The following is a 13,189-nucleotide window of genomic DNA, read 5'->3' on the forward strand; positions in this document are numbered from 1 at the left end:
GAATACATCAGGAAACTTCTGTCTTGCGAGATGGGCAACTGATTACTCACTTGCATTTTTAACTTTAACATATAAATAATCCATTCCAGTTGGTACTGAATTACATTGTCCTGTAAGACTTTAAGCCTCAGGATGACTTTGGGGTGAGCGCTGCATTCCCCCTCCCCTCAGCAAGTATCACTTTTCAAAGTGCGTCAGTGCCTCTGTTGCCATCGTTTGGCAGGAGCTGCAGAGGATGCAGCCAGCAGCTCCTAAAAAAGCCAGAGATTGTTTTCTTGCAGCATGCTTAGTTTCCACATGACTGGGACCAAAAGATCCAAGTCCATGCACATCTTGGGTCTCTCAGCAACTCATCCCCCTGTTGCCAAGGTGCTCTGCTGATTCAGACGACCTTTTAAATCAAATGCTTTATAGTTATTGGGCAGCTGTGTATGCTTCTTGTTTTGCAGTTACAAAATGTTTCTCTTACTTGCAGCCATATTTAGAACCACTGAAAAATAAGACCTGTGAAGATTCAAGCTTCTTGTTTTATTCATTGGAGAAGCAAACGAACTATTAGACTCGATCAGGCTTTTACTTAGTATTTCTACAAACACTTTTTTCACTTGTTTTGTCTGTGATTTGCAGTGCTACCACTGTAGTGTTTTTCTAGCTGTGTCCCAGGGTGTTTTGATTTCTTAGATCCTTCTGGAAACTGGCATACAGTAGCCTATACTTAATGTTTCCTTGTGTGAGCAGGTCAGTGTGTTATGCGAGGAACCGATCTAGGTTTGTGTATAGTTTCCTAAGTACACAGAAGTTGCTTTCTTCGTGCAGAAAGATGGGCTGCACATGAGGAAGAACACTGAAATAAAGGAAAATAAGAGGTAGTAGGGATTACTGGGCTAAGTCCAGAGGTAGGGAAAAAAAAAAGATGCAAATCTATTCCCAGTTCAACCATTGGCTTGCTCCGTAGAACAGGCACCATATGGAACCAGGTCTTCACTGCCAGAAATGCTTTCATGGACCTGGGGATGAGAAGTAAATTGCATCAGGTTCTTTCCGTCACAGAGAAAGTTGTTGGAGACAGAATTTTGTGGGATAAATGTTAAATAGTAATTTGGTTATTAGCAATAAAGTGAGTAATGAAAGGTCCAAGAATTTCTCTACAGAAAGAGTTTGGTACCTAGCTGAGAACAAAAGGTAGAAGTTCCTGAAAGTTGAAAATTCTGCTCTGAAGGGTTGGTTATTAGCTTACAGCAGATTGTGAAGAAGGAAAGCAAAAAGCTTTGATTTGGGAACTGAGCATGTCTTCCTACAGGGGTCCTGGACCTTTTCATGACAAAGATTGGTAGCTGTAGGTGTACATGTATATCTCCAGAGGCTGTGACACTATTAGAGGTTATTACTGGAATCAGCAGATGACTGGTGATGGCAGCATAGCCTTGTTCAAGCTACTCATAGCTGTGTAACTGGCAAGAGGGCCTCTGAAGAGAGGTGGGCACGGGGCTTGGAGGCAAGGCTGAGGTCTGTTCCTGTTGGTATGTATGGTTGAAAGTCAGCATGGATGGATTGCTGACTTCTGTGCAAATATACCCTAATGAAGCATGGTTTCCTTACAGCAATGGTGGCCTGGATCCATGGTCTGCAGGTGGGGTGACCCAGAACATCAGCGATTCCCTTGTGGCTATCATGATCCCAGATGGAGCTCATCACCTGGACCTGCGCAGCCGCAACCCTTGTGACCCCAAATCTGTGAAGCAAGCTCGGGTCTTGGAAGTCCACTACATGAAGCAGTGGATTGAAAAGGCCAGGCGCGAGCACTGAAGTGGTACTGTGACAATTGTGGCCTTTATACCTCTGCTGGCTTTGCTGGGGGCAGGGCCAGGCCTTATCGCAGACACTCAAAACATTTCACTCCCGCTTCCTCATCCGTGCTGCAGCGCTGGCCATTGCTTGTGCCCATGGGAGAAGCAGGCAGTAGACAGATGGGAGGGCGTTATCAGAGAACAACCTTTAGTGGATAAAGCGCATGGATTGAGCTGCCTGCTGTGCCTTGCTTTCCTCTTCTGTTCTTCCCAAATGCTGTACCTTAGGGTAGAGTGCCTCTTCTAGGCTTGATGCCTTCCTTGCTCGCTAGGTTACTGTCCTGACTGCTGGTGTATAGAATGGATTAAATGACAGTGCTGTTTACGCTGATGGTCGAACTCCCACTGCATTCAGTGGTATTAAATTTTGGACATCCTCTGCTGGTGTAAATTGTCATGGCAGGGGCACAGAGAGACCGAGGGAACAGAAGTCACATCTTGCTGTGATGTTCGATGGAGAGGTAGTGAAGGCATGGATGAAAACTGGCTGTGCAGTTTGTAAGGAAACTGAACAGCCCCTACCCTTTGGAATCAGTGCTGGAAAATAAATATTTTAATTTTCTGGCAGTTTACTAATCAAAGCTGCCTTTGGTAGCTTTTCCATTCTGTGCCGTGTTGAATGGTCAGGGCTGGGCCCAGACTGCCTCTGCCGATAACTGGCTGAGCCTGCACAGTCTGTATCAGGGTTTTATTTCTTCCTTTGCTGTTCGTCCTAATCCTGGAATATCTGCCACTGTGATAACAGTTGCCAAAGAATAAACTTTGTGTATTTTGTATGTGTGTGTCCCACAACCATTTAGCTTTTTTCAAATCAGGAAGCTTTTGAAGCTATTCTCTTGAAGATCAAATGTGACACTTGTGCTGGCCAGATCTTATGAAGTGACAAATAATTGGGGCTGTGCCTTGTGTGGGTTTCCCCCTCCCCCCCGTTCTGTGTATTGTTCAAATTCTGCATGATCTGTTTGCTGATGGCTCTTCAATAAAAGCTTTTTTTTTTAAAAAAAAAAAAAAAAAATGTTTGCAGGACAAACTATTCAAAACACAGAATGCAACTATCCTCTTGGAGCAGCCTAAAGCATGATGCTGAGCTCAACAAGCCAGGTGCACTGGGCTTTCTGTAAGGCTTCCAAAACAGACAAACTGCCCTGATTCATGAGACAGCATATTTGACATTAATAAATGGCTGGGGCAGTCCCCTCGTTTTCCAGCTTTGGCTTCATTCACACTGGAGCCCTTCTTCAGAAAGGCTTCTTTGCGGTTTAAAGGACAACGCCATTTCAGAAAGACTCGGGCAAGGCTTGTTGTCCCCAGGCTCTTAAAATTCCAACTCTGTTGAAAAGTTTTCTCAGCTTTGATGATGTGCCTGATGGTTGAGTATTTTCTGAAGACACCAGGTGGCCTTTTCTGTTTCTAGTCTCCTCTCACCCTTTGGGAACAAACCAAACCCAACACCGAAATCTTATATTTGCATACACTCTTGGGCATCTTCTCTTCCCAACAGAGTTCCTGGCATTCCCTCATCTTGCTCTAATGTGTTAAAAGCAGTGTTTATGTTCAGGTTTGCTGAATCTGAACTTCTCATGCTCTGTCTTGAGCAAGGTAATTACTTCAGAGAATATGGAGAGCAAGATGAGAGAAGGACAACGGGGGAAGAGGAAGAGCTATGTAAGAACTTGCTTGAAACCTGTTGGCTTGAAAACTTTTGGTAATCTATGTTCTAGTAAGTCCTTTTTTTTTTTTTTTGGTACTGTGATGTAAATGTATGCCAGTCTCTTGCGTACTTTGCAATGACATTGTGGCCTTGAATTTTTTTGTCAATTTAATTTTGACAAATTAAATGTTTATGAAAAAAGGAGCTACAGTCAAGTTCTTAAAAACACCATTGTACCTGTATGTGTTAATTAATGCATAGTAATAGTTAACTGAAAGGCAAGGAATGGAATTTACAAGGGTAGACATAAATTTGGGAGTTACAGATGGTTTGAAAATGGGCAAGCAAGAGCCTGGTCCAACTGCTCCCACTGACTGCTCTGAGTGCCAGTTCTGGGATAAACTCATATGTTGAGTGGAGAAGGATGTGGGGATATTCATGCAGTGGGCTGTGAACAGCCAAATTAACAGCCATTGTCTGTCTTAATCAGCTCATGTCTCCTCCTCCTCTCTTTCCCTTGCTAGCAACTTATTGTCTCAGGAAACAATTTGTTGTTTGTTGTTTGGAAAACACTTCATAGTTTCAATCAGAATAAGTAATTTAAGCTTTCATTCCTCCTTTCATAAGCAGAAAAATGTGCCTTCAGGGAAACTTCTCTTAAAAAAAAAAATCAAAAAAACCCTGCTGCCTTGAATTGTGAGAAGTTACATTTAAAGCCAAAAATTGTTTGTTTTTTGTCCATTTTCCCCCTAAATCTTACTATCCACTCAGCTTTGGTCTGAGATGGTCTGATTCCAGTGCACTTTGGATCAGGTTTTTACTGCTTGGACCAGTTTATGAATTAGGTGACTGACTTCCTGCTTTTATTAATCATTCTTCATTTTTACTTTTTTTTTTCCTTGAGTAGTTGAAACCTTAAAGGTATTATAACAACCAGTCAGACCTCATCTGAAGAACTATGCACACTTCTATGTGTGCTAGTGAGGGACTGTATATGTTTAACTACCTCATCTAAATGTTAGCTTTCCTGCTTGTGAAATGCAGGTGAGAACAAAATGGGCCTTAGGAAATTGCTGATTTCTTTTTCCAGGCATGTGGTGATGGGCCGTACTTCATCTCAGGCTTATTGGTATACTTTGTCTCAGGCACTTGGCTTTGAATGTTTTGAATTTAAAATTTATGTTTCCTGCTGATTTAGGAAAATTAAAAAAAAAAAAAAAAAAAAAAAGATTTATCCAAAGCATGAATCTTGCTGGTGAAGTTGCAGTTTGTATCAATAAAAATACATTTAAAAAAAATCAAATGTGAGTTTCTGGGATTGGCTTTTATTTTGCAAGGACATAAACTTTTGTCTCATGGCAGATTTGGAGCTCTGTAAATACATGTTTGTGTTTGTGCTCAACTGGGATGGAGCGGCAGGAAAGCAGTAGTTAAGGAAATCACCAAGCTACACACACAGCAGTCAGGATGTTAGCTGTTAACAAAAATAAACTGTTTTAGTTTTGGAAGCTTATTTCAGTCCCAACCAAGTAAGTGCTTCCCACGTGCCAGCGATGATGAGTGTCAGACAGCGGGGCCAAGGCATTTGCTGGGCTGGACGGGGCTGTGCAGTTCACGGAGATCATTGGGGAGGCTGAGGCTGCAGTGTCTTGGGAGGTGCTAAGTGCCTTTTGGCCACTACATGTTGTGTTTGTAGGTAATTTCAGCTTTGAAGATAAATATTGTGTCATCAAAGGAAGCTATAGAAAGGAAAGCCCCTTCGGGAACCGGGATTGCAATTTCTGTATCGGAAGAAAAGTGTACACAAAGTGTTAATGCAGGGCAAGTTTTGCTTCCCAGGCTAGCTGTGTATCAGCTATGTTACAGATAAATGTCAATGTGCTTTACTTAAATGGATTTTTTTCTATTTCTGCTTTTAAAAAGACTATTTTGTTGTTTGAACCTAACCTCTAAATGAATCAAAAGGAGTCATCGATGACCTAGAGAGCTTTCTGTACCTCACAGACCTGCTTCCTGACAGATACGTTAGCACCTTCCAGGACTAGTGGTGGGATCCTTGTCTGTCTGACAGTGAGGAGGGTGGCATCAGTCCCATGAACACAGGGTTGGGAGAGAACATGAGGAACCACATACTATGAGACTACCTCAGGGAAGGACCCCCTAAGTTGCCTTAAATGTTCTTGATAGGCAGTGGGTGCCAGTTTTTTCTCTTCCCTGTTGAGCCAGGAGTGTATCACTGCTGTGCTGTCCTCAGCCACTGTAAGAGGTGGCACATGTTTGTGACACCAAGCATGTAGGAGAAACTTCCAACTACCATAAAAAATACATTAAAAATATTTTTTAAAGATACCATCTGAAACTGCTTAGACTGATGGCATTTGCACTCAGTCTTGACCAGCTGAAGGAATTAACCGTACTAAAAGACTGCAGTGGGGGGAGATCTGTGCTGCTGGAACAACAGAGTAGGTGCTCGCAGAGCTGAGCGAGCAATACATTTGTCATTTTCCTTAAAATGCACTGCTGAACAGCTGCTCCTTAAAATATAAATCTTTCTGGAGCTGAAACTATGTATGTGATTTTTACTGCCTAAAAGCAGTTTATAAATGGTCATTGGAGGAATTTGTTTGAAACCCATTGTGCTTCCATCTCTGTCATTTGCGGCAACTGCCATCTGTTTAGCGTGTTACTACTTGTTTTAATATTTTGAAAATCTTTCCCTGTATGTTTTTAAATCACAACCTTAGTTTTACAAAAATAACTGCTCACAAATCCAGCTTCTTTAAGACTGTCATTGTTAAACAAATAAAATAGTCTGTTTTGGCAATGCAGGTTCACAGAAAACATGTGTTACCTTGTGTTACCCGAGCAGTAAGGCAACAGCAAAAGGTCGGAACTGAGGATATCTGGGATAAACATTTTATCATTTTATCATCTGGGACAACTATTTTATCATTTTAAAGATGCTGAGCGTCTGCTTGCAACTTCCACTGAAATGAGTGACCTGCGCTCCTGCATCATTCTGGTTCCTCGATTTCACTGCCTCTAGGTGCTGAGACGTGAGCCTATGCGCCCCGAGTCAGCCTTTCCTTTTTCCCCAGCCTGTCTCGTTATCAACATCAAATCTGAAATTGCTCCTTGTGCTTTAGAGCCATTCCTTGCAGTAGGATGAGTGAAGAATTTGCTGGTTGTAGCATGAGTTCTGCTGCCATCAGCTGACTGTAGGGCTCATCTGAGGGAGCCCAAATTCCCCTGGCCAAGCGGGGACCTGCTCTGTCCCCTCTGCAGCCTTGTGCTTGGGATCCCCACCTGTCCCAGGGCACGATGCAGGGACTGCAAACACCCACAGCAGCAAAGAGCAGGAACCTGGCCCTTACTTGTGCTCCCCAAGGCAGTCACCTCTTTTTTTGGGTGCCCAGGAAAATCAGCAGGCTGTTGGGGTGCTCTGGTCATGAGGCGTGGGCATCCCTGCAGTGGGAAATGTGCTCTCCGTGGCTCTCCGTGCGGTAGCGGGGTGTTCCCTCGGCGGGGAGCAAGTGCTCCTTGGGGAGCGCTGACGATCTGCACAATCTTTTAGCTCAATCCCCTGGTTTAGAAAGCAAGGGCAGCGAAACACTACGAGGGGGGATAGCAAATCCCTTCCGTTTGTCTTGTTGTTTTCTAATGTATGCGACCTCTCTGGGTGGTTTAAGCGGTTTAGGTACTTTCTATAAAGGGGATCTTTTAATGACAAAACTAATGTGATTATCTTACCGAGTGTGAGAGGCGTATTCAAGGTTTAAAGAAAATCTGTTAGAATAGCTGAATGTATCTGCTTAATCCTTTCTCTAATGTGGGTGGACAATGCTCTGGGAAGCAATTGGTCTTTCTTTCTTGAGTAAATGCCTGGTCTCCAGAGGTAGGAACTGTTTGCAGCTTTTTATACCCTTACGCTTCACCTTCTAGAGAACACAAAGGCACAGGAGAGAGGCAGGGAGCTGTGAGAGGCCAAGATTTTCCTCAAATAGCTGGGGGTGTAACCAGCCCTGGGCCCATCCTGCAGGCTGCTGAGCACCCTCCGCTCCCTTTGACTGCGATGTGAATGTGGGGCTCTCCTTTTTCTGTCCTGCAAAACCATGTCCCCACAACACGACACGCAGAAGCACTGTCCCCTTTCTGGGTCTGTGTGCCAGCAACACAACACTTCCCACGCAGACCCACTGGCTTTTGGGGAATTCTCCAAGGGGCACGTTTTCTACATCAACCCTTTGGAAAGTTCGTACACACACAAGGAGAGGTGCTGCGGGATGCAGGATGCTCTCAGCTGGCACCAGCCTGGCATCGCTCAGCTGCTCTGCTGTCTGAAGGGCTGTGGATGTGGATCTGTGATCTCCCTGCATCCATCTGTGTGCACAGATCTCTGAAATGTTAGGCAATCCTGTTGTCTGCAGTGGTTAGCAAGATACACAGAACCCCCCTCACCTTGCTGAAGTATTTACCAAAGCAAGTGTTTGCTCTGGGGCTGTTCAGTACATAGATTTGGCCATATAGCAGGGGCAAACAGGTTGTATTTTGTAACTAGTTATCCAAACACTCTCAAAACAGCACATAAGGAGAAAAAGCATGCTGAGCTGCTGCCCTTTTCTGCTGGAGTGAAACGAGCTGCCTCCTTTGGCCACCCACTGCAGAAACAGTTCTTTAAACTACAAGAGGGTAGGTTTAGGTTAGATATTTGGAAGAAATTCTTCACTCAGAGGGTGGTGAGGCCCTGGCACAGGTTCCTCAGAGAAGCTGTGGATGCCCCATCCCTGGAGGTGTTCAAGGCCAGGCTGGATGGGGCTTTGGGCAACCTGGTCTGGTGGGAGGTGTCCCTGCCCATGGCAGGGGGTTGGAATTTGGTGATCTTTGAAGTCCCCTCCAAACCAAACCACTTTGTGATTCTATGATCATGTGAAATACAGAGAAAAGAGGTGCCTCAAAATTGGTGTAGCCTCTTTGTGGAGATGGGCACCGAGCTAACCCTGCTTGCTTGTCTGTCTACTCCAGGCTGCGGAGTCGTGCTGGGTTCTCTGCAGTGGAGAGAGACAGCGTGCAAGGGCTCAGTGCAGAGTCTACGAACCAGTCCCAGCTTCTATCATGGAGGGAATTTTCTCAAGGATGGAAGAGCAGAGGCCTTGGCATCTCCCCAGCAGGCTGCTGCATGGTCAGCAATTGCAGGAAGGTTCAGGTTGGAGGGGCCTTGGCAGGTCTCTGGCCCAATGTCCTGCTCGCTGCAGGGTCAGCTGTGGGGTCAGACCAGGCTGCTCAGGGATGTCTCCAGCTGGCTCCTGGAAGCCTCCGAGGAAGGAACTTGTGCAGCCTCTACAGGCAACCTCCTGCACTGCCCACATGGTGGAAAAGTGTCTCATCTAGTCTGAATTTCTTGTTTCAGTTTACGTGTCTTGTCTCTTATCCCCCTGCCATGCACCAGAGCCTGGCCCTGTGTCCTTGATGACCCCTGTAGGCACTGGGGGTTGCTGTTAGGTGCCCCCAGGTCTGTCTCTTCTGCAGGCTGAGCAAGCCCAGCTCCCCCATCCTCTCACAGAACAAGTGCTCCAGCCCTGACCATCCTGGTAGCCTCACCTGAACTCACTCCAATCCATCGATGTCTTTCTTCTAGTGGGAGATCCCAAAGCAGATGCAGTATTTGATTTGTGGTCACCAAGAGCCTACTAGAGGGACATGATACCTCCTTGGATCTCCTGGCTCTGCTCCTGTATGTTCAGCCCAGGAGGTGTCTTTGCTGCCAGGACACACAGCTGGCCCGTGCTCAGCTGATTGTCCACCAGAAGGCCTAAGGCCTCTTCTGCAGAGCTGCTCCTCAGCCCACCTGCACTTCTGCAAGGAGCTCTTCCTTCCCAAGGGCAGGACTTTGTGCTTATTCTGCTTGAACATCATGAGCTTCTTCTTGTCTCCTGCCTTCAGATTGTCTGAGTGACAGCCCTTCCTTGAGCATTTTGACTGTTTCCTCCAACTTGGTGTCATCTGCAAGACTAAGAAATGCTGAAGAACTTTAAACCTGAAAACAATGCTTTTTTTTTTTTCTTTTTTTTTCTTCTCTCTCTGTTATAGAGGATATGCTTGGACAATTCCTAAAAGCTCTTGTTCTCTACAGTATTTGCAACATTGAAAGGATGCTGAATGACATCTTTCCTGACTAGCTTCTTGCTGCCTGCATCCCTACGTGAGTCCTGCTGTAGGCTCTGCAGCAGAGCTCTGACCAGCTGGCAGGACAAGGGGAAGCCCCACACCACTCTGCTCACACAGCCCTGAGTGCAGCAGGGCTTTCAGAGGTCATGGTGATTGATTTTAGAAGCGTCATTCAGTCAGCACTATCTCAGTGCTGTGATGAAAACAAACTCAGTCATTTCTGCAAGAGTCTGTGTACCCTTTGACAGTGAAGCCCCATCCCAGAAAAAAATGGGATGGGGAAGAAGAGCTGGAGAACGGTGGTACCCAGCTCCACGGAATGTGTATGTATGTGCAAGCATGCATGTGAAAAAATAGGATACCTCCTACAAAAAGAGAGGGACAACCTTCTCCTTTCTCAACCTTCACCGTGTGCCCCAGGGGGTGGGAAGGAAGCGAAGGATGCTATTTCCTTGCAATGACCAGTGCCACATTCTTATTTACCATGAACAGGGCCACTAACAGAAGCCAGGCCCTCTTGGGTCAGGCGGGAGGATAGCAGAGGTTCCCACCTTTCCTCCCAGCAGATTAAGTCAGTCCTTGCTACGCAAACTAGACTAATAAATGTCGGGGCAGCGGGAGGTGAGTGCAATCAAGTGCAAGAGCCTGAGTTATAGCAGTAACCTGCTGAATTCCTAGGTCACAAAGTAATTTACAGAACAACCCAAGTGTCATTCAATAATTATTCAGGCAGCCTGGAGCCCAGGGGGCACAGCCTCCCGCTGGCTGCATTATTAATACCATCAACAAGCAGCAGGATGTTGGTGCGAAGAAAAGAACCACAACACAAGCGCGTGAACCCAAGGAACAAATGGAAACTGGTATCAATAGGATATTGTACCGCTCCCTAACGAGTGAAAAATCTATCTGTCTATCTGCCTGTCTTGTCCTAGCGAGTCGTTCAACTAAATCTGAGTGTTTCCCCTTCTGACAGTGAAAATTGCTCCTGGCAGTTTGCAGCAGAAGGGAGAAAGATCAGTGTGTCGGTCGCCTCCATTTCTACCTCCCAGCCTCTGTGATAGTCCCCATGGAGACTGACAGGGGGGGAGGTGGTTTCCAAGCACCCCAGAATAATTTAAATTAATATCCAGTGAACAATGTCAACCTTCTCTTTGACGTGGCGTGGGAATAAGTGATCACAACGCTTGAACTGGGTCAGCCGAAAAGGAAGGTAGTGCCCAACCTGGGACCTGATCGGCACAGTAAGCCAGGGGCTCAATCTCCATCCCTCCCTTCTCATCCTGCCCCATTCTCCAAAACATCTCAAAACAGCAAGAAATTCCCTTAGGGAACTTGTCTTTATGGGTGGAAGCAAAGAGTTGTGGGCGACTCTTCTTCATGTGGAGGAGCAGGTAGTTTGTGGGAGCAAATAACGAGGCTTCCTGAGGGCATCTGAAGGGTCAGAGATCAGCAAAGCTCTCCTGGATGTTATCTCAGGGGTGGAGGAGATTTTGTTGGCCACATGGAGCAGTAGGCAGTGCCCCAGACTGCCACACCAGTGGGCCTGCTCATCCTCCAAGGGGGAGAACCTTCAAAGGCACTAGACCAGAGAGCCCCAAAAGTCCAGAAGCAAAGCACTGGACGTATTGAGGGCGTAGAGGGATAGGCTGTGCCAGAACACATGTGGATGGGATCTCATCTGGGAGCTGGGGTTATCAAGGATCAGCCAGTGTCTTACACCCACGGAGAGCAGCCACAGCCTGCGAAGAGGCTTGGCCATACAAAATGTTTCAGTGGACACAAATGGCTCATCTTTTCATGGCCTTTTTCAACATTTGGCCAGATCTCTATTTCAAGGGTGGTTTTTTTTGGCTTTGCTTTTACCCTATCAGTGCCTGGTAGGCAGAGAGGCAGTTCAGAGGACTCTGATGTTCCTCTTACACTCTGGGCCCTTCATCTTGTTCACCGTTTAGCTATACATTGCTGGTGACATCCATCCCCCGTGTACTCTTGCATCCCATGCACGCACCAACTCCAGAAGCTGCTGTGGTTCCGTGCCTGGGCTGCTTTTCTTGCTGGTGGCACCCAGGAAGAAGGAGCAAGCCATGTGTTTTCCTGCTGCTTGCACCATCACAGCCTAAGAACAAGATCACCAAAATACCTTGATTTTCCCTTTTGTGCTTATGCACAGATGTTGCTGCTGATATTCCCTGTATCCCACTGAAAAATAAAGCGTGTTTTATCCGTATTCCCCAAGTGCCCGATACAAATGCAAATCAGCTCTGGGTGTAAATGTTGGTTTGTTTTTTTCCTGGCTGCCCATCGGCTGGCGGGCTTTGCTCACTTGTTTTCCTCCCGGTCCCTTCACTCTTGTGTCTGCAGCAGGGTCAGAGACCTGCTCCATTCCCACACCTCTGCCTCCTCCTCCTCCCGCTGCTGCAGCTTGGTTAAAGCCCCTTTGCTTATTAACCCTTTACAAGGTTTTCTCCTTCAGCAGAGAGTGCTGACAGGCTAAAAGTAAAGCAGCACTCACTCGAATATCCTAGAATAATGGTCAAGTGGGCCACACCAATCCCAGCGGAGAATATTTGGGCATTTTATGCTGTTGCTTTGTTGCCTCTCTGCTTTGCAGTGTTTGTATCCTGGACAAAATCAAATAGGAGGTGATGACGGCGGGCTGCAAGCCAAGTCTGGATGGAGGAAGGTGGCTCTGAATTTGTCTGTGGCTTTAAGTAGGGCAGTGGTACTCAGGTAATAAAATAGCTAAAGGAGGGACTCCTAAATGCCCCCAAGTGGGGTTTTAAACGCTGACCAGAGAGAGTAGCAGGTGCTCCAAGCCCTGCGGCCAAATCTGATGTCTGGTCACCTCGAAAATTTGTGCACTATTCCTTGAAAAGTGCAAGCAGTGTGTAAATTAGGCTGATGGTGTGTAAATTAGGCTGATAGGTTAAAACCTTGCCTGCCATTTCTTCTGGAGTTGGCACATTTTCTTACCTGCCCAAATTTCAGACAGATTCTTAATGCTACTTTTTTTTTTTAAATAGATGATTTTGAATTGTATTTAAAGGTATAGCTGAGGAGACCTACAGGTGATACCAACCACAAGGAAAAGCTGCAAACAAGATCTATGCTGCAGCATCCAAACAGCTCTCCAGCAGCCCAGCAGATCCTGCCTGCCCGTGCTGAGCACCACCATCACGTGCGGCCACCAGCTCAGAGTCATCGCGTCCTCCCACGGCTTTCACACCAACAGAGCTCTTATAAAGGCACATAACTGCAAGCACGTCACCAGCTCCTGCTTACCAGGATGTTCCCCAAATGGGGTCAGGCCAACTGTGGGGTGAAACCCTGGCAAAAGGCTGGGAAGCGCCTGCCCTGTCCCAATGCATGGGGAAGCCGCTTCCTTCCCTGCTCAGCTCCACCAAGAGGGTTGAGGACATGCTGTGCTAGGGGCTTGGGGATGGCCCGAGCTGCCCGTGGTGAAGGATGGACATTAGGAGCCACCCAGACCTGATGTGTCACCCTCCGTCCCCCTCCAGCAGCCCAG

General features: G+C 46.5%; 1 protein-coding gene across 1 annotated transcript in view; it reads left to right on the top strand.

Moving 5' to 3' along the window:
* PRCP (prolylcarboxypeptidase) overlaps positions 1–3,702 on the top strand; it is a 31,355-nt gene extending 27,653 nt beyond the window's left edge. Inside the window, exon 9 of the mRNA XM_068659853.1 lies at positions 1,602–3,702. Within this exon, the coding sequence (XP_068515954.1) occupies positions 1,602–1,806 (205 nt within the window). The 3' untranslated portion in view covers positions 1,807–3,702. The remainder of the gene's footprint in view (positions 1–1,601) is intronic.
* Positions 3,703–13,189: the final 9,487 nt, after the last annotated feature.

This window comes from Anas acuta, chromosome 1 (assembly GCF_963932015.1).
Source record: "Anas acuta chromosome 1, bAnaAcu1.1, whole genome shotgun sequence".
Lineage (NCBI taxonomy): Eukaryota > Metazoa > Chordata > Aves > Anseriformes > Anatidae > Anas > Anas acuta.